At 39.3% G+C, this 22,498-nt stretch overlaps 1 protein-coding gene across 1 annotated transcript in view; it reads right to left on the minus strand.

Moving 5' to 3' along the window:
- The window catches only part of LOC140336248 (D-threitol dehydrogenase-like), a 31,911-nt gene extending 9,937 nt beyond the window's left edge, over positions 1–21,974 (minus strand). The window contains exons 1-7 of the mRNA XM_072419241.1: positions 21,818–21,974; positions 20,776–20,990; positions 13,214–13,441; positions 11,871–11,942; positions 10,563–10,779; positions 9,764–9,972; positions 5,367–5,439 (exon numbers count right to left, since the gene is read on the minus strand). Coding sequence (XP_072275342.1) covers positions 5,367–5,439; positions 9,764–9,972; positions 10,563–10,779; positions 11,871–11,942; positions 13,214–13,441; positions 20,776–20,990; positions 21,818–21,833 — 1,030 coding nt within the window. The 5' untranslated portion in view covers positions 21,834–21,974. The remainder of the gene's footprint in view (positions 1–5,366; positions 5,440–9,763; positions 9,973–10,562; positions 10,780–11,870; positions 11,943–13,213; positions 13,442–20,775; positions 20,991–21,817) is intronic.
- Between the last annotated feature and the right edge of the window lie 524 nt (positions 21,975–22,498).

Below are 22,498 nucleotides of genomic sequence, written 5' to 3' on the forward strand. Positions count from 1 at the left end.
AATATTTTACATATATAACCACTTGCATATTAAGAATGTTGAAAAGAATGATGCAGCCACAAATCAACATTTTGCATCAACATGACCTGTATCACAGCCTTTGGGTGCATTCATAAGAGAGCTGCAATTTGCAATTGTTCTCTACTTTTAATCTGTTTGCCACTTTTATAATGTTAAATTGTTAAGGTGACCAGTGCTTTGATTGTCCCAGTATATTCAAATCAGAGCTCAGAATCCGATTCTATTTGCGGCTGATTCACTTCCAATACTCTACTTTTGAAAATGCACATTGCTGCAAAATTGCTGTTTAAAAAACCCCATTGATGCCCAATAGCCTGCTGTTTTTTTCCTGAACCAGGGATCAATCATGTTGCATGATTCAAGTGAATGTTTTAAAGCTGAGATCACTAATTATATAGAAGGTGTAGAAATTAAGGTCCCCATGCATTGTTCATGGTTTCTTTAAAATGGAACTAAACCTTCAAAATAAAAAAAATGCAGCCTGACAGATCCTTTATTACAGGAGATGTTGCTTCTGCAATAACTGACCTGCCTGATCACAATTTTTGCATTAAACTACTCTAACCTTGCTTTGTCCGGGTTGCCACCATCCTCATCCAGTTCTTATCAGGGTGTTGAATCTTATTCCATCTTGATTAGCCAGGTTAGAATGCTTAACATGCACAGGAATTCCTTCAAACCTGGCAGCCCTGAGGGAGGCCAGGATACTCAACACATCCCAGCACTCTACATTGGGTTTTTCATCCCTGCTGCATGCAAATCCTGGTTGCTTGCAATTTCTGAACTATATTTCACTAAGGCCTGGAGATGAATGAAACATAGTGAAATGTAGGCACATAAGCACAGAAGGAGTAGAAGGGTTAAAGAAAAGGTGGACGTGTTCTGAGGAGCGGGTGGAAAAAGGGGATTGATGGTATGGCATTTAGGGGAGTAGAGTAAGCAGAGGAAAGGAACAGAAATAGCGTGTCTCTCTCTTACCAGGACACCAAGGAAGAAATTTTCCCGCCCACTGTCCCAATAGATGGTACTAAATGGGGGTGTAGTTTGTTAATGAGGTTTGAGGTCCTCGAGGGCAGTGTTTTTTGGGTTATGGTTGGATGAACCCATCTATGGTAAGGAGCCCTGGAAATGTTGATTTTAAGAGGCGGTGTGCCCAAAAAGTGGTATATGGGTGTGGTTGGGCTGCCGGAATTGATATCTGTTTCCAGGATGGTGTAGGGTTGCTCCGGAGCCGCGGGTTGCCGGCCAGATCTGCCAGGGGGCGTTAGTAACTACTGGAGCCGGAGCTCCAGTGCCGCCTCCTTGCTGTGGCTCCCCTATTTACCGCTGCCGGTGTTGATACTTCCACCTCTGCGATAAATAGAGAAAGCTCCCTGAAGGAAGAGAGAGAGAGATTTCACTTCAAGGGGCATTCCCTGGTGGTGGGCAGAGCCATTGGGGCGGGACTCAGAGTCCGGCATAGTGTGCTCCCTCCCACCCCTGAAATGGCCTAGTGGCCATAAAAGTTTGCCAATCCCTGATGTATATATAACCTTTCTGTTCAGTAATTGAGTTTTTAATACAATCATTGCTAAAGTGCCCCAATCTACATTCTCTTCTGCCTTGGTGATCTGAGAACCTCTGCTTAAGATGTAGGTGACATGTCCCCAGAAAATCAAACATTCTGTACAGAAAGTATGCTGAAATCTTTCAAAAACATCAAACCTGCCTTGATATACAGTACTTGGTAGTTTTAGAAAACAGAGAGATTTGATAATTGTGTTGCTAGATTGGACATTATGTTCAGCCTTACGTATATTTCTTTTAACAGTTACACCTTTACATTTCCTAATGGAAACATTGTGGAAACATCTAAGCTTGCCTCTCCGGACACAACCTGCCCACTTCCTTGGGCCTGCGATCTGTATGGGGGACATGGTCCGCCGCACTGGCCGGTGCACCTTGCAGTGCGGTCCTTCTCCTGACCTTGCAAGGGGAAGCACAGGCCAGAGCCACAGAGCACCGGTTGGCGACCGCTGTCATAGAGTCCAGTAGACCCTTTGCATTCCTAGCGTTGACAGATAGTATGGCAGTGAAAATCTCAGATAGATAGCAGATACTTATCGCTGGAAAGAATCGAATGAGCCTCCATAAGTGACAATAAATCCAATGAAAGAAAGGGTGGGCCAGGGATAGTTTAGCTGGAATCATGTTGGACAGCCAACAACCAAGAAACAGGCCTCCATCTGACTTGTGGCTTCTAATGCTCCCTACAGGGTTTGCTTATAAAGCAGTGAATCTGGCGTTCACTTAAACATTCTCTGATAGAGAATCTTGCAGGTCCATGAGCAGTAGTTTAATTTTCACCAGGAAATGTCACATTCTCTGCTTTCATAAACAGACTCTTATGAGAAGCTCTCATTGAAATCAGAGTAAGCCATTTCAATACCGAAGAGGAAGCTGTACGACTGTGCAAGACTGAAACTAAAGCGGGAGTTCAGCTTTAACCACAAGTTCGTCTACTTTCAATAGCCGATCTGTTTGAGTTAAAGTTTTATTTCGCTCGCTTAGAAAACCACATCATTATTTCCACCACCATTCCCTCTTAAATCATTAGCACAAAAAATATTGTCACCGCGGCTTATTTTACAGTCTTTGTCCCAAGTATTTAAAAAGCGGAAAAAAAAGAGGTAAGAAAAAAAAATCCTGTTTTTAATTACAAAATAGGACAGGTGGTGAGGACACTTAACCAAGGACTCGTAAGGCAATTATAAATGCATTTCTGAAGAAACATTTATAGTGGCTGCGCAATAAACGGCTCCGAACGGCTCAGAATGTCACACTGGGCACTGTAAAAATAAATGGTATTCCCAAGGAAAAATAAAAAAAAGGACTGCATATTTATATAACATTCAGCAGATGGATGTAATATTAACTTAGTGGTTTTGTGTTGTCGTTTTATTGCTACTCGATTTTCTTCCCCCGAACTTGGCAGCCCGGAGCGCTGTTTGATTTTTGGATATGGACAATGCTGAAACAGATGTCCAGACCAATAAAATAAATTCCTGAAGGGCTCGGCTTAATTTGTGTAATTGATCAATTTTTGTTCCGTGGTCCTCAGATCACCAGAAAGTAACTGCCTTCCAGATTAGCTCAGCGGTCGGGACTTTTCACCATATGTTACGATAGTTTATTGGCTGGCGCGAGCTCGCTGCTGATACAGCAGCCCCTGGTTCAGGCACCTGTTGGCGACCGTAAAGAGGTTTAACAACTGGCATTCCAGTCTGGAGAGACGGACTCCCAGTTACCAGACAAATACTGCACATAATTCTCGCTTAAAGTGCCAGGGTTTGTGTGCCCGGCCATCACCGAGGAAGATTGGTAAAAATGGGCAGATGCAGGATGTGTTGTGAATACATGAAGAATACATGTCATGGGAAATGGGGGGCTTGCTGAAGCATGTATAGAAACATGGACACCTAGATGTGCACATACCTGCTTGCATGTGTCACATCTAAATGCCAGGACATGCCAGCTAAAAAATGGGTTGTCTTGCAGCTAGATGCTACTCCCACCCCCACATTCATAGTGGCCTATTGGTAAGATGGGCCGCTTTATTGGTCAATAGGAATGTTCAGAAGAAATGAAAGAGCGGGCAATATTTAGTAATACACAAAACTGGCTGTGATTCATCCATAGGAGCCTGCTGCAGGTAAGTGAACCTTATACATGACACCGTTTTCCCAGACTTCCTAAAAATAGCATAGGAATATACAGACTATATACTGTATATGCTCGAATATAAACCAAAGTACTTACTTTTACCTGAAAATACAGGTAACCTGATTTGACTCGAATGTAATACTAGGGAACAAAATGTGGCCATCTCTGACAACATTCAAAACAGTAACCCACAACTCACCCACAAAACTCCATTAATTTAAAAGCAGAACTTTTTAAAATAAATGGGCTCAATCTCTATAAATTTTTCCTCTTTTTACAGTATTTTGTACTTTTGGGTTGGATATGATGGATCACATGAATTTAACCCCCTTGGCAGTTCATTTCTGTCCGGTTTTATACGTCTAAAAACGGTACATTGTTTTTCATTAACATTTATTTTACAGTATAATTTATTAGTATGAGTATAATAAAGTGTGAAACACAAAATCATGTCAAAATAATCGATTAAATAAATTGGAAAATGTTTTTTTTTTTTAATTTTTAAAAAAATATTTTTACAAAATAAAAATTATATATATATACTATTATATTATACTGTAAAATAAATGTTCATGAAAGACAATGTACTGCAGTTACACATATAGATCCACTGTATTGCACTCAACACAGTTATTTTGTATTGAATGCAATACAAATGAATTTGAATTTCCCGCCCACTCCAAACAGAAGGTCCGCACGCACCAACGTCACCAGGAACTCCGCGGTGACACATCAAGTGCAGAGAACGCCGTCCGTGTTACTAACTATCTGGCTGCTTTTGTGGTATTGAATCTGTTAGCTATTAAGAATTGTACTGATCTTATATTGGGCCTTTGCCTGCCTACATTTTAGCTCGTTTTAGTCTTAGATAGGCCTTACCTCAAGCCTATACTTCCACTAATAATTCTCTGCAATTAGGCCTGGATTTTGCCCTTCTCTGCACAAGGCAGAACACAACACCAATTAGATTAATCCAATCTTTAACCTACCAGTCAGTCCTCTTATCCAGGTACCTCTGCCATAAAGTGCAAACAGACCACTGTAGCAGCATAACTAAAAACACCCCTAGCCTGCCTATTGGACATTGTATGAGCAGCACACCGCTCTGTTGTCAACACTCTGCTCTCTCCACCTGTCAGCATGTTTCCTTCCATGTGCATGACATCAGATCCTGATTGACACCTAATGATGGACCTATCTCCTCCTGTGCTGCAGTACTGGGGATTACATGAAGATCTTACAATGACTCCTGATATACTAGTCACATAATTTGAATAATTTTATATTAATAAATGAACAATCGCACACATACATTATGACACTATGCAACACTATTAATTTTCATTCTGAATGAATTTTCCCTTTAATTTATGTAAATGTATGCAAAACAGGCATACCATTACCAGCTGCTCCCTCCTCCCTTCTGACAGCCATACAGGTGCGTCACTCAGCGTCAGGTGACAAAGGCCAAGCCGTTTGCTAATATATCTCCTGACCTTATTTATCCTGACCTGATTTAAAATGACTTTTTGTCAGTGATTTACTACTTTCCCAATTTTGATTCATGCTTAATTAAATAAGATGGCATGATTACTAATTAAACAACCAATGTTAAGTCCCACCTGTCATCTCTCATCACTCACCTATTAAACTTGCCATGGATGCCGTGTTAATTATCTTCCCGTAGCCTTGACTCAGCATTACCCGGCCTGCAGCCTAGAAAGAGAGAAAGTGAGATTCTCGAGCTTCAAGATGATTCAGTGATAAATGCAGATCATATATAAAAGTATTCAATGCTTAAAGAGAACCTGTGGCCTATTTTTTTAGTTTGCTAAAGTATGTAAATACTTTGGGAAATGGCAGTTTTCTAGCATAGCCCTCTGACGGCTTTGCATGTCATAGCCCACTCCTCTTCTGGAAGGGTCTAAATCTTGTCCGTGTTGGCCCAGCTCTTAAAGCCCTCCCTTTCATTCTTACATAGCCTTGAATTTGCCAGAGAAGGAGAAATGGGTTGTGCTATAAAGCAGCAGTTCCCAACTTTTTTCACCATAGACTGAAAATTTCTGCATGGGGGGGTAGGGGTGGGGGGTGAATCCATGGGAAATTTTCTTGCATGGAACTGGGGAAGTGGGGGAGAATGTCTGTGCTTTGTTGGCTATTATCTTTGCTGTTACCAGAAGAATATGTGTGCTCTCTCCTCTCATTTGGTCAGCCAATCACATTTGCTGGCTCCTCTCTCCTGTCACCTTAGTCAGCCAATCACGCAAGTCAGCTTATGTGATTGGCTGAATAAAATAACGGGGCAGAGAACCAATCTTATCTTTAACTGTAAAGACCGCAGCCAACAAGGATGTCTATGGCTCGTTTTGACACAGCCCACAGGCCAGTGTTTGAGGTCCCTTGCTATGGAGTGTAACCATAATGCTGGCTTTCATGGCTGCTGACATCATATCCAATATGGTGGCATCCAGCAGCAATCTCAGGTCTTTTCAGGTAGATAGCATGTACACAATAAGGTAACTGCACATATAGCTGCTGTGGGGCCTTATTTATTAAAGCTCTCCAAGACTGGAGAAGATAGACAATCATGGGAGATCCTGAATAGTGTTGGTCGAATATCTCGATTCAACGGCCGATATTTTTTGGGCGATCGAACGTCAAATTCGAACACCATTAAAGTCTATCGGGGGGAAAATTCGGGGGTATTATTCATGACTGTAGAACTGCAAGAGCAATCAGGGGAGCGGAGCTGACAGCTCCGCTCCCCTGATTGCTCTTGCAGCCCTAGCGGAACTGTTGTATGTGACTCCATGGCCCGTGACACTGATAGGAGGAGTCCCACAGCTGTGCTCATGAATGGATGCAGCCGTGGGAATCACCCTGTGACAGGATGATTCCCACGGCTGCATTCATTCATTCTCATGATAATGGAGCTGTCATCAGGGTTTACCTTTCCTCAATCACAGAGCACTAGAGGTGAATGAATAGGGAGACTTGTCCTCATTTAACCTCTAGTGCCCAGGGATCCCACACTGACAGGAGGATTCCCACGGCTGTGCTCATGAATAAATGCATCCGTGGGAATCATCCTGTAATTGTGGAATAACCTGTAAAAAAAACTGTAAAGTTAGTTACACAAATCACACACATTCAATAAATTGAAACTTTTTTTTTTCTTTACACATATTTTTACACACGAATTCACAAACTTGAATCCAGTGTTTTTCAGGTCGGGTCTTTCTGAATTCGAACAGCCATATTCGGGTCGAATATAAGGACAAGCCGAATTTGAACACCAACACTAATCCTGAATGATCCAGCAAACCTGGAATAAATTTCTTATAAATAATTTGGTATTATTTGGAAAATGTTTTTAATCTTGGACTAGATCCATTCCAGGTTTGCTAGATCACCCAGGTTATCCCATGATAGTCTATCTTCTTCAGTCTTGGAGAGCTTTATTAAATCAGGTCCATAGCTCTTTGGAAAACTCTATCAATCTGTCAGTATTTATTTTTATTTTTTGACATTTCTGATGGCAAGTTCTGGTCTTCCAACCAAACCAAAAGAATCGGCAAGAAGTATTTTTTTTTCTTTTAAAATAAATGAGCAGCAGGAACTTTTAATTGCAATTTAGCTTATAAGAACCTCACGTATTCCTTTGAAATTGGTGGCAGCCAATCCTGCACTATATATTTATCAATGAAAGAGGGGAAAAAAAGAAAAACCTAAATCTTCAAATTAATTAGCAGTTTCAGTTGTTAATCCTAATTAATGATTAGGCAATGGCACAGAAAGGCCACACTTCAAAGTGTAGTTAAAGTATTAATTTACTTAGCGTTGGAGAGGCAATGAATTAGACCATTAATACTTCAGATGTGTGGCTTTTTCAAAGTGGACCCCACCCGATAACACTTAAGGGTTCAGTTATCAGTACCGCATTAATTAACTGAAGCCTCTTAGCAAATTATTCATTATTCATTGTGCCGGTTATGCCGAGAAACGGATGCTTGAAGAAAACAAACTAGTATTTCTCGACGCATTAGAAACTATTGTCAAGCCTCCGTTGTGACAAGCGCTGTTCCCAGAATCCTTTGCAACTGGTTGAGGGTAGAATACAATCAGGCCAATGTGTAATCATGGAACAAGCATGGTAATTATAGAAGACTTGATCTCAATCACTTCAATTTCTTTAATTGCTTAAATGTGCTAAAAGGACCCTGGCACCTGTTTAGGGCAGGGGTCCATGGGAAGTCCACTTTTGGGGTATTTATTACTCACTTCTTGCAACAGCACTCACTTGTTCCTATGAAGAACATTGGTTGAAAGTATTATTATACTAGATAGGATGGTATATTACCCACATGGTGGCAACCTTACCCATGATGCACAGGCCTACCCAATCAGGCTAGCACACTGTCACATGTTATGCTGGCATGGTGCGACAAGATCCACTATTAGCCAAAACTAAGTATTTTATTGCATTTGCAACCCATGAAGTGCTGGGTGAGGACTGGAGAGGTTAATATAAAGGGGTCAAGGGGTGAACTTTATACCCTGTCACCCAAATAGGCAAAATGACCCTAGCTCCGACTGGTTTCATTTGCAAGAACTATCTGCAACTCAATCCTTCCTGCCCCTCTTTCTTCCAAGTGGTTGGTCTGATGTATAGACCTTTAACAAAAATTGATTATTTAACCATCAAAAGTATTAATAAAGCTTTCACTTAACCTATAAATTATTGCATTTGATATTTGAAAAAAAGCTCCTAACGCTCCTATAACAGAAACGTAGTGCAGTCAACCAATCACTGTTTGCATAATAATTCTGCATGGCCTGTGTACCTCGGGGGCGTGGCAGGGGTGTGTCTGTTGAGTATATACTTTGTATTTAAGGTGCCCCTCTTCCTGGCTTTTAGAGTTTGGGAAGAATGAAGATGATATGTTCACATATAATTCCAAAGATTGTTTTCTTTCTGGGACCTTCATGAACATAACTCCTAATGATCCTGCTATGAAGGTTCTTTTTTTCAGCCACTTTCTAATACAGGGTGATGTTTATCTCCCATCTGTGCCCCTACATTGACAACTTCACTCATGTCATTGCAAGCAACTGTCTAATGTCACACTGGCCTGGCACATGTGAAAGAACAAGCCACTATGTCTCTTCTGCAAAAAAAAAAATATTCTTATCTGCCTGATTGTGATTTTTAGTCTAAGCTCACCTCTCCTCCTGCACCAGGATCTTCACCTTTCAGGCTTACGTATCTTTGATCGGCCAAGCCTGAAGGATAAAACTTGGCCAACTGAGGGTCCCAACAGCAGCCAAATTGCAATGGTGGGGAGGAAGGGGAAAGTTAGTTCTGCACAAGGACCCTTCTCAGCCAACCCCATAGGGGCCAAATTGTAATGCAGATGGTGAAGGGGTCAAGTTAGTTCTGCACAAGAGCCCTGCGCAGCCCACCAGGGGTCCCATATAAGCCAAATTGTAATGGAGCTTGTGAAGGGGCCAAGGTAGTTCTGCACAAGGGCCCACCTCAGCCATCCAGTGCTCCCCATTGAAGCCAAATTGTAATGGTGCTGGTGGGAGGGCTAATTTACTTCTGCACATGAGACCCACTTTTGGCTGCATTGGCCACTGGGGTTATTGCTCCCAGTGTTGTAGAAGGCTGGGGTACGATGATTATAGAAAACCTTAACTATTTTATTTCTTTTACAGGCAGCCTATAGGGGTGGCCATCTATTAGATATGCCATTTATTGCCCTGTAGATCTACTTACTAGTGAACCTATTGCCATCTCAAAGTGAATGTCTACACTTTTGGAACTGTTCTATCATTCTCTGTAATACTTCTCCATCTGCCACTTATACATTGAGCTGGATGGTTGCTACCATATTCAATTTATTGAGAAAATGTAAAAAAAAGTTAAAACTAATCATACAAAGTAAAGAGAAATCTCCCAACCACCTCTGGCTTTGTTACACTCTGGAAAGCTTCTAATTGGATTTCTTTCTGTCTTAATAAGCTCTGGAGAACACACCTGACAACATAGGAAGAGGCCACGCAGGTTCACATTGAACGTTTTGTCCCATTCCTCCAGGGTGGTATCTTCGCTCGCCGAATTCATGTTAATTCCCGCGTTATTACATGCAATGTCAATTCTCCCCCAATTAGCCACAATCGCGTCCACCATTCTCTTCACATCTTCTTCTTTGCTAATATCAGCTGCCATGGCAACAGAATTTATGCCTGTGAAATAATTCCATCAGTAAAATTAGCTGAGTTTGGATTTCTTTTATTCTTTTTTTTAATTGAGTAATTATTGATAGTATAATTATAATTATAAAATAAGTAATTATTGATGGGAATGGGTTAAAATGCAAACTATTTCTTTTTCATTGGAATAAGCAGCTACAATATGTCCTTACTCACATACATGAAAGTGGATCACATTTCTCTTTAACTTCATAGAAAATGTTTTTTTTTTTGGTTTATTAGGATTTGGCACCACCTAGTGGCGAATTAGGAGAATGCACATGTCCTGTTTCTCCAATGGAAACCTGAGATGAGATGAATACATCTGAAAATGCTATTAGTTTGCCTATCTTAGATTAAAGCCCAGAACAAGCTTTTACACCACTAAACTGAAATACAATTTATTAAGCAAAGAATATGGTTTTCCCAATACATTTGGCTGTGCCTTTTGCTTTTATTACTGATTTTGGGTCATTTTAAGCCAAATGAGAGGTGCAGATTAAATCCCTAATGAGTGGGGTTGAAGATCCTCTTACATAATTCAATGAGACCATAGTGGAATGAGATTTAAAATCTTTACGCACCTTTCAGACTCAGTTCCTGTACAACAGCCTCAGCCTTTTCCAATGCCATATCTATGATGGCCACTTTGGCACCTGCTTCCCCCAGAGCATGAGCAAAAGCTCTACCGATGCCCTGACCTCCTCCGGTCACATAAGCGACCTTGCCATGCAGCCGCAATCGGTCCAGTATGCCCTGCCCCTTGAATCCTTGAAATACGTCATCTGCCAAAATTCCTTTCTATAAGAAAAAAAAACATAGTCTGAAGCATAAATCTAATTTTGTCCTCTGTATTTCTGTTTTTTCAGCATTTTCATTTTATTCACTTCAATTTTGTAGCAACATCATCAGCTGTACATAAACTATGCAGCCAACAGCTGTGGGAGGGACCTATCAGCTCCACCTACTACAAGCTGGCTGCATGAAAACTATGGGAGGGGCGGATACAAGACCAGTCACCCTGCACAAGGAGAGGAAGCAGCACTCACTGGTCTTTATAACAGGAAGTTCACGTACAAAAAACTCAAAAATTCAAGAAAACATTAACATTTGTTGAGCCTAAAATGTTCTATGGAGTTTGCTTACAGCCTGAAAGTGCCATCCAAGTCTTTCTTCACATGGTGGTCATATGACACAAGAGGCGGAGGGCAGAAGAGAGGGGAAAACCCACAATAATGGAAGATCTAGAATGGGACCCACTATATTAGAGTGAAATATAAGTGGAAGTGCTATAAGGTCACTATAAGGGAAAGCATTATAACGAGGACTATAATGGAACAACTAGGAGGGGAAGCACTAATACCAAGGCAAGGGGACATTATACAAGGAAACCAGTGGCAGATGTAGCCAACAGTGGGCCAACAATGCCCCCCACCCTTTCCCCACTGAACTGATTTAGGGATCCTGTGGGGGCCCAGATTGGCTGAGGGTGGTTGGGGGGCCATCGTGCAGTGGCACACTTTACACCTCCCTATGTCTGCACCTTAGGGAAGTGCTGTATTTGGGGAAACTAAAAAAGGGAATCTCTATAACAATGCACTATAAAACTATACCAAGGAGTGCTATAATGGAAGAACTATATTCTAGACAACTAAAGGGGAAAGCACAGGAACTATATTAGGGGCACTTTATTGGGGGCACTAAAAGAGAAAGTGATGCAGCAGGGGGCAATATAATGGTGGCAATATAACAGAGATACCTATAAGGGGAAGCTCTATATTGGCGACACTATATTAGGGGGGCTTCCAAGACTATGCTATGGGGCCCAGAGATTCCTAGCTATTCCTGTTTGATTTTTTCCTCGATTTGTTGCAAATGAAACAATGACTTACTGATTGATCGATGGTCTGAGAGACAGGTATTCGTCTTCCTATAAAAATTCCATAGTCTGATGGGAATTCCACCTATAAAAGAGAAATTATTAGAGCATTGTGTTTGTATGCAGATTGATCTTACAAGCCAATGAGACAATAGTAATCAATAGTCACCAGGACCAAAAGAGCAGGTCCATCTCTTTAGGCCCCATACATGTGATAATTGGTGCTGAAGGTTTTCATTGAAATCCTTTGAAATTTGAAAAACTTACAGAGATTCTAACTCTTCTCTAATTAAAAAAATTAGAATAATACTATAAGGCATACCAACAGCAGGGATTATCGTATATACCAAGGTTTTTCCTCCTTCTTGGTTTATATTCATGTCATACCACTAGATGGTGCTGTGTCCTTAAAAAAAGTGTCTGAGACATTATTTTTACAGACTTTGTCTAAGGACACAGCTCCATCTACTGGTGGCTAATATATATATTTGCACAAAAAAATAATTTAGGAGCAAATGTCCCATAATAACTAACCCAAAAAAACTAAATACTATAATCTGTAAAAAGGCTGAGCTCATGTGATTTTAATTTTTATGTTTAAAAAGTAACATAGCATTAATATATTTAGCTCAGTGGTTTGCTCTCTTGGCTTTGCAAAGCTGGGTGCCAGATTTGAATCTCGACCAGGACACTAACTGCAAGGAGTTTGCAGGTTCTTCCCGTGTTGGTGTGGGTTTCCTCCAGGTACTCCCACATTACAAAAACATGCAGTTAGGTTTATTGGCTTCCCCTAAAATTGGATAGTTTAGTGACAAATGACTATGGTAGGGACATTAGGTTGTGGGCCCCTTTAAGGGACAGCTAGTGACATTACTTTGGACTTTGTACAGCTCTGCGTAATATCTGGGTGCTATATAAATTCAAACTAATAATGGTAATCTTAATATTTTATTTTTTTTAAATACTTTTTTAAGTTTTAGTAATGATGGCTGCATTTTGTGCCCTAGGCTGTGACCCAAATCAAAGCATTTTCCTGTATTTTCAGGTAAGAATAAGCACCACTGTTTATATTCAGATTGGTTTATATTTGAGTATATATAGAAGAATTATAATAAATAATTTTTCGGTGTACTATGGTATCCAACAGCTTTAACAAAAGCTTATAAATATCCATTAAAAAAAAAATAACAGTTTTATTTCCAACATAGAACATCCTGCCATGTCCCAGTACCAGAAACTATAAAAGCTGTCTGCTCTGAACAGAATTGTTAAAGTTAAATATTCCCTTCTGCTTGTTCAATTAGTCAGGCAGCCAGCAGCTCCGGCTTTTGTGTATTGCGGCCTTACAGCACTAACCTGCTCCACTCTGGCGTCTGCCTTAATTACATCTGTCATTTCCCTGGACATAAATCCCATCTCATCATCGATGCCTTCCCGTCTGCTCGTAGAAGTGTTTGGTACGCAGATCACACCGTTCATCCTTAGCATATTGCCGCTCATAATCAGGTTGTAATAGTTTATAGGATTCTCCTCTGTAGCGTCGATAAACACCATGTCGTATTGCTCGCCCAAAGCGGCCAACTCCTACAAGACAACAAACAGAGTCAGAATGCAGATGTACTCTGATTAAGTGTGAAAATGGAAACAGCCTCGGTGGTAATAGACAAGACAGCGAGAGATCGCGAGCAGAACCGAAGCAAGGAATTTTACTTATCTCCTCCAGGAAAATCCGTACATCATTCCCTCGCCGGGGCCTAAAGAGGCGTTAAATTATAGAATAGAAGAGTTGCGATCAGGATAAAGAAGGTCACCAAGGTGAAATGCATGCGTGGCAAGGTTATTTATCGTTGGCAATTAACGGCAAAAATAATTACTGCAGGACCATAATCATGTAATTGGAAAGCAGAGATATTGTTCACCTACTGAATAGAAAATAAAATGGATGAGTAGGTGATAGCCGAGAACTTTTTGACTTCAGGCAAATGTAATTAAAGGAGATGGACTCTCGTAAATTCTCGTCCTCTAACTTGAAATAGGATGATTTGTCGCTAACATGTCTTTTTTTTTCCCACTTTAGGTTTATCATTTAAATTTACATTCCACGGTACTTCAAACATGTCACATATTTACACTGGGACCTCAGGGCTAATGTCGAAACTTGCTTTTCTACTTCTTCAATCAGAAGGTCAATAGCCCTTTGGTTTTGCATAGATGTGAAAGCTGTTACCATATAATTCTCTAGTTGGAATTAAAATTAAAACTGTTTTGTATGTAGAAGAAATGAACCACTATAATGATTGTCTGCACCCCAACAAATACAAAAACTCTTACAATATGATGCCAAAAATGAAAAAAAAAATATCTTACCCAAGATTATTACTTTTATCTACTTCTTGAGGTCTCACTGCTGTCCCCCACTAAAGCTTTATTACCTGCTAAGTGTAAACTTATTGATTACATTTTTAAAACTGGAATCTGGAGCAGATTAGTTTAAATGTAGAGAGTATTCAACTAGAATCTCCTTGCTCCTAAAGCAGAACTAAAACCATTTTTTTTTTATTCCAACCAAGCAGGTTCTTTATTGCAGAAGGGACAGGGGATGCCACCTCTGCAACAAAATAACCTTTCGTACCTGGCAATTTTATTTTAAATACACTCATCTGTCCCTGGTTCCTCATGGGCACCTCAATCTTCTTCTCTTCTTTTGATCCTAGGCCATCTTGATTGACAAGGCTGCGCAGAAGTTCATTAACTTCCAACAGCCAAAGGGAAATCAAGGTGTGCTAAATATCACAGTTTCTGCACAGCTCAGCAAGTTTGGATAGTTGAGGAGGGTAATCAGGCAGGTAAGAATGTTTTATTGTTACGACATGTTACATGTTACATAGTTACATAGTTAGTCAGGTTTAAAAAAGAAGTAAGTCCATCAAGTTCAACCAATAGGGGATAAAACATATCCTGGATAAAACCCTATAGACATAGGTAAAGCGTACCTAAACTCAGAATGTTCACTTTACATAAAATAGTAGACAACCCTTTTATTTATAGTAAACATTTTGTTTGGGTTTTTTAGGTCCAACATCAAAAAAAAAGGCGCAGCACCGCCCCCTTAATTTTTAATCGCCTAGGCGAACAAGAATAAATGGGAGCGTAGACTCACCCAGGATACCTATGTGACGCATCCCGGGAGGCTCTTGGCTACTCTTTCTGCGCATGCCCAGGATGCAGGAGAAGGAGCCTTTTCATCAATAGGCAAAAAAATTGCCGATCTCACGCATGCGCAATGAGAGATTGGGTGATGTAGGGGGAAGAACCAGAAATAAGAGAGCAGAAGATGGCTGCTCCTGACACTCCCTTTGTACCAGGTCCAAAGACGGATGTCTGGACAGATTTTTTTGTTTTGGGTTAGTTTACTTCCACTCTAATCCAGATGAAGGCAAAAAAAAAAGAAACTTCTGATAAAGCCCGGTTCTGCTTTTCAGGTAGGAGTAGCACTGGCACCCCCCAGATACAGCTTTAGTTTGCCCTGCTCCCCTCTTCCATCCCAGGGCCTGGTGATGCTCAGGTTAGGACCTATAGCACAATAACACCTATTTATATCATCAAGTTTATGTGTGAAAATAAATCCATTCCCATTTCCTTGGTTCCAACTACGGGCAGGCTCAGACGTGCTATGAGGACATTGCCAAAAATTTGCATATTTGACAAAGGGCAGCAAGGAGTAGTACTCACTTTTTTCTTTAACGGGCTGCTATGGGTAGATGAAACATGTAGCATCTCCCCCAAGGCAGTGGTTCAGCTTTGACGGGAAGCGGTAATCAAACCACAACCTCACCACCAAATTTGATTATTCTTTAATTGGAGAAAAAGTTACAATGTTCTACAAGCATGAGGCACAACACTGGAACTATTACAGAAAACACCACAAAGTCTTAGATAACCTACATATTATAACAAATCCTTCCTCCCATATGGCTCTGTACATATGGTTGTGTCTAAGAGGTCGTGGAGGTGCATTACATATCATGTACTCCTAGAAAGATTTCATGGGCCTAATGGTCCTAAATTGTACGTTTGATGGAGTAAATCCTACACAGCAATGGTAAGCATGTCAAAAAAATGATTGATTAATACCTAGCTTAGGTCTGTCAATGTCAATCATACAGGATCATTTTGACACGGCTAACCTCAACCTGTCATGTTATGGTGAACTGCATTAGGATAAAAGCATTGCACATTTTTGTCATGAGCCCAGAGGGTTTGAAGCCAGGATTCCCTTTTTGTTTACAGATGAACCTACTTAATCTAAAACTTAGTATTTCATTCTTTATGTTTACAAACTTGTTTTACCTGCTGGGCCATATGTGTAAGCAAGGGCTAGGGGTCAGGATTAGGTTCCATCAGCAAAGACAAACCGGGAGCATAATTAGGAGTCAGGGACAAAACATTGTCCTTTATATAAGGTCCCTGAACAAGATTCTTCATGGCAGAATCAATAGGTATTTTTTTAATAAAATTACTTTTGCCATTACATTGACATATTAAAGCTTACAGGAGGTTCATTGATTGGGTTTAGATAGACGTAGGTGTTGTGGTTTCTCTTGACCCACAATGAGACAAGTTGACCCACAATGAGACATCAGGGAAGCTGCCATTGCAGAACTTCTATAACATGCTAGGTGCTTGGATGTAAAGCTGGAATTATCATTTTTTAGCTGGACATCTGATCTCCATACTCATTCTGGGTCAGTGATTAAGAAGGTATTAGGGACTGAAGATCAGAAGGCCAACCAGGCAAGCTGTAGTTTTAGAATCAGGTCAACAATGGCAACTTACCTAATGTTGCACTTTAATTTGTTTTTCCAGACCAGGTACTTTACCTGGAATAAAAAAGTGAGGCAAATTTCTAAATCATAAGTTTGGAAACCTGTTCAAATAGAAACATGCAAAGTTATAAAGAGACTTTGTCATCAGTCTTCACAAGCTTTCTTTGTAACTGGACAATAAAGAGTGATATGGCCTCAGGAACTTTGGCCCTTATCAGCACTGGGATCACCACAATCTTAAAAGTTACTTTGCTTTCTGTCCCTGTGACACCTACACAAGGTATGGGGGTAGGGTTGTCCTAGGACAAGATGGCACAGAAAGCAATGGAAATATTGTCAGACATTCTAGTGCTGCCTCTTCCTTTCCTGTGCAATAAAAACCTTTCAATGGGCCCTAGTATTCCCTACCGTACCCAAAACAAACTTTTGGCTTCTTTAATGCCTAAAAATGTACTGTCAGTTAGAAATGCTTTATAAAATATACCAATAGTGTATCCATTAAATCCAAGGTTTGGTAACTGGAGGAAATAGAGGGGTGCTAGAATATTTTACAACATGGAGATGAGTGCCGGAGGGACAGTCCTCCTAAATGAACGATTGGAGAATATGGGTGAGTATATGGGGGGATTTATTAAAGGACTTTAGAATGTCCACTCACTAAGATGAATTATTACCTTGTAAGGGATTATCCACTTAGCTTATTGAATTTGGTAAAAGTTCACAATGGAAAGAATATCCAATCACATGCACAAAAATATTAAAAAATTGGGATTTTTTCCTTGCACATAATTAGATGGCAGAAACCAGCAAAGCTTCATTTAATTTACTGAGATAAGTGATCTCTCCCTTACATGTGATAATTTACTTTGCCTATATTCCTTTAGTAAATTGACCCCTTTATGATAGAGGTTAGAACCCAGATCTCCAAGAGAGATACAACGAGCCATTAGAAGACTCAACTGCCCTGTGTCAACCAACATCCAAAATATAACTTTTGCTTTTTCGGGCCTTTGAAAGCATAAAATAAAAAACAATGAAAAAAAGCAGAATAAAAATTGAAAAGATCCTTTTGCTTTGTCCTCGGTGCTGGCACTGATCTCAACTGACTAATCACAATCAACAGAAGAGGAGACAATTTCTATACCCAGGAGAGAGATAATGGGAAGAATAATTATGTGGATAAAAGGTTTGTAACTAACGGCGTTAAGGAAAGTGACACCATCATTTAATATCCTCTGTAGGCAATTGATTCATTTTCTTGCTGTCGGAGACAGCCGAGTGGTTTTAGTGAGGAGTTTGGCACAGATGACTGATCAGAGGGGGAAACAATGCATGCTGGGATTTAGGCATGGGCTGATTTTATGGTGTGTGGTTTAGACAGTACACTGGATGAAGAGTAAGAAAAGGAAAAATGGGATTTTGCTAACTTTCCTGAGCAATGGTATCCAATAAATCTATTCCTCTCTACTTCTTTTTTATGACCTACGTGCATATTTTGTTGACATGAAACAGATTTCTAGCTATAGATTTTATTTTTGGATAGTACAGAGAAGGATCGGAACCTCGGTTAGGCGTTTATTGCTATCCATGTCCAATACAATGAAAGGGAAATAATATTTGATTCTGCCTCCTCAGGAAAATCAAGAGGGGAGTGTTGTTTGCACCAAATATATTCACTGCCAATCTCTAAAAAATTCAATATGTATGAATACACGCCATTTTTCATTCATTAGTGAGCTCTAAGTGGGAACAGGAAAACAGCCCCAACATCAGCCCAGGTGATCTATGGTTGCAGTCCAATAAATGCCATGGACTCCCCAATATACAGCATGCTAGGTTTTCAACTAAGTAACGGCTATGTCCCCGACTCCAAAGGCATGGTTGAAGAATTTTCATATGGTATTAATAAATGTGGCGCATATAATTTATATCCCACCCCTATGAAATATATAAAAATGAAGTAGTTGAAGTTTTAGGATCATTATATCACACATGGGTATCCCCATTGCCTCCATCTGATATGAAAAGAGTGGGAGCCTATGCGTAAAGATTTCTAAACCTAAAAAAATTGGTACTTATTGTTGTATGTTGTATTTTTTATGTTTTTTCCTTATTTATGCTTTTTGTTTCCTTTATTTCCCCACAGTTCATGTTTCTCATAAACATAGTTAAAACACCATGCAATAATTTGTAATTAAAATTGTAGCCCACCATGCATCCTCCACTTCATGAGAAGAAGATCCATAGCTATTTCTTACATTCAAAAATACGAGGGGATGAGGAGATGCTGAGAAGTTCCTGGCTTTTCCACCTTCCAGATAAAATAAAAAAATGAGTGTGGGGGCATATGATAGCCTAATATCTTAGTATGTAACTGTGCAAATATCAGGTCTTTGCAATTCCTAAAACTGTTTTTTCTTTTAGTGGGAAGCTGTGATGGCAGAGACACAAGCAAGTTTCACGTTGTTGGAGTTACGGACCGTCATGAAGTTTTTGTTTCTCCAGGGAAAGTCAGCAAAGGACATTCACACTGAGATGTCACAAACACTGGAGGAGAAGTGTCCTTCCTACAGCACTGTCAAAACCTGGATATCTCGTTTCAAGACTGGGCATTTCACCGTTGAGCCCTGCAGTGGGGGCCCCCCAACCTCAACTGACCAGCAACCTGCGATGCTGTTCATGAGCTGATTATTGAGGACCGGTGAATATCTTAAAAAAAGATAGCCCAGATACTTGACATCTCACGGGAGCGTGTTGGGTTTGTTATCACCACTATCCTAGACATGCGCACGCTTTCAGCGAAGTGGGTGCCAAAATCTTTGAACAGTGATTAGGAGAAGGAACAAGTTGAAGCTTGACCCATTTAGAAGCTGCACAGGATTTTTTAGCTAGGTTAGTGACTGAGGATGAAACCTGGCTTCACATCAATGAAGGGGCAACGTTTTGAGGACATTTCTGACGTCAAAGATGCTGCTGACAGCTGGTTTGCGGCCCAACCAAAGGACTTTTTTTTGAACGGTCTAGAAAAGCTGCAACTACGCTGTACCAAGTGCATCAGTCTCAGGGGGGAATATGTTGAATAAATGTGTTATTTCATAANTCTGGCTCACTTCTTTCTGGGCAAAGCCAGGAACTTCTCAGCACCCCCTCGTATAAAAGCAATAAGCTGCTTGAAGGAATAAATCCTGAAGAAGTTTTTTATAATATGTAGAAATGCTGTTTGTACATGGTCAGAGCATGACCGGCATGATGCAATAACTATCCACCCATCTGCTATTCCTATGATAAATATTAATGTAGAATTTGCTAACTGACAATGAGGGGGAACTGTGGCTGGCGAGTAATTCTTAGGTCTGGTATCAGCCCCTCTCATATCCCAACTGACTGCCCTTCCATTGGTTGTAGGTGTGTGATGAGTATCATGGGATATGACACCAATCTCATTTCATATGGACAATGTATGTAAATTGTGACAAACTCAGCAACTAGCATTCAACTATTGATTTGGATGCTATAATATACTATACTATAATATTTATAATATTATTTTATTTCAGTGTATATGTGCAAAGTTAACAGGCAGACACACAAGTTTAATGAGGCTTCCATATTTTTGTAGGTTATATCACAACCTTGGTAAAATACATCTGGGTGGTATAGGAGCAGAACATCCAATGAGATATATACACACAACATACGATACATATATATATATAGACATATTCTTCATACATGGAAAAAAATGAATGTGAATTTAGTAATGCCTACAATATGAAAGTATTCATTGTCTGGGGGAACTAAGGGTAAGAACTATATTTTACCATTTTATTTATGCAGGTAAATTTATTCAATTAAACAAACAATATATATTTCAATTTATTTTCATATGCAGCCAGCAGTTTTCACTCTTAGCTCCTTTTCACATGTTTTCAAGTTCTCATTTCTGGTATACCATAGTCTGTAGTTTATAAACCTCAGTAGCTTAAGCTGAAATGTAGGCAAGAGAATGAGGCAAAGCAAAGATGCCTTCATTTTCCCTATCCTATCCACTGTATGCACCCATCATTAAAAAAATGTAAAAAATATTATTACCTTCAAAATGTCCTCTTTTCTTCCTTTTCGCTGAATAATTTTTTTTTCTTGAGCACAATGTTTATAGGAAGAATATTCAGATTCGGGTGTAACCAGGCAGCCGTCATCAGGTAAGCCATTACACAACGTATTGACACTATCGGCGGAAAGGCTGCAAAGCTGAAGAATCTTCCTAGGTCTGGTAAGCTGTACCAGCATCTTATAAACTTGGTTCGCTAAAAAATAAAAAAATAATAAAATAAAATATTAAAACATTGCTAAAAATATAAAAACTTGGATAAATCATTAAAAGAGTCAACACCGCCTTGTCTATAATTTCCCTTGTCCTCGTCATTGTATATATTAGTGAAAAAGCGAATTCAAACAAATGCAATCAGGGCAATTTAAGGTATTAAAAAAGGTAAAATAATATATATAATTATATTTTTATATTTCATAATATCATATTGGTAACACAAACTTTTAGCTACTATTTACCAATATATGTATATAAACATAACAAATATATAGTAAAGCAATTGCCTTTATGATAATTAAACTTTTGTTCAAAAATTACTTATTCATTATAATATATATATTTATCTATATATATATATATTTATATATACATAAAATAATGCAATATTTAATCCCAATAATGCAATGCAATAAATTGCAATAAATGCAATAAATTTAATTTTCTTCTTTCACAAAATTACCACTGATATCGGCAATTCATCAAATAATAAAAAAAAAAAAAACTTACATATTTAATACTAAAATAAATGAAGGATATAATTAAAATAAAAATGTTAGCAGTCAAATATAATGACAGTCCTGTTCACTACAGCCTAAGATGTTACCCCATGCTCTAGGATTAAAGAGCACCTGTCTTTGAATTATCATGCTAGCCATTCTAATAAAATAGTATTCAGCCTATCAATCACCCAACACAAATGGCACACAGACATGACGCATTATAATTTTTTGCCATTTTTTCATTTATTTAACACTATAGTTCATTTCTTTAACATGAGCGCATTGTAGAAGTTTCTAAACATACCTTGAAAATTCTCCATCGTAGATTCTCAGTCTGTTTTCAACAGTCTCTCACCTTAAATAGCTTCCGCCAATGTGATACAATTTTGAAAAAAAAGAAAGGGTCTTAAGTGGTAAATTGCCCAAGGGGTACAATGTGCTGGAATGTGCTGAGAGAGGGATACTCAGTGGCCAATGACCAGCAACATAAGGAATGTTTTCTTTCTGCTCAGTGTGTACGCCCAGCTTGTTGCACGTGCAGTCCTATAACTTTTTTTTTATTTATGTAACCTGGTAGAACTTACACAAGACTGAAGACAGCTCCTCCCAGTCTTAGGTTACATACCATTGCTATTGTCTGCAAACTCACCTTTTATTCCATTGCGCTCAAATGAAGTTTGTAAAGTTAAAGGGAAGTGATTAATTTATGTAACTTCTGTAAAGTTAGGTAATTGGTTATCTAATCAGTGATAGATCATTATTGACTTAAGGGGCTTAGGGATAGTTTCCAGTTTTACCACACTGATATTGTCCCTAAGAATTCTTGGAAAGGCAAAGAAGAATATAAATATGTATATCAAGGTGTTTTTTAATGCTATCTATAATTATGGTGCTCGTCAGTGAATACAGAAAATTGTTAATGTAGGTCAACTATCAATGCAGTTATGTAAGTGCTTTGTGCAACACATCAGCTACAATAGCACTA

This window comes from Pyxicephalus adspersus, chromosome 8 (assembly GCF_032062135.1).
Source record: "Pyxicephalus adspersus chromosome 8, UCB_Pads_2.0, whole genome shotgun sequence".
Taxonomy (NCBI): Eukaryota; Metazoa; Chordata; class Amphibia; order Anura; family Pyxicephalidae; genus Pyxicephalus; species Pyxicephalus adspersus.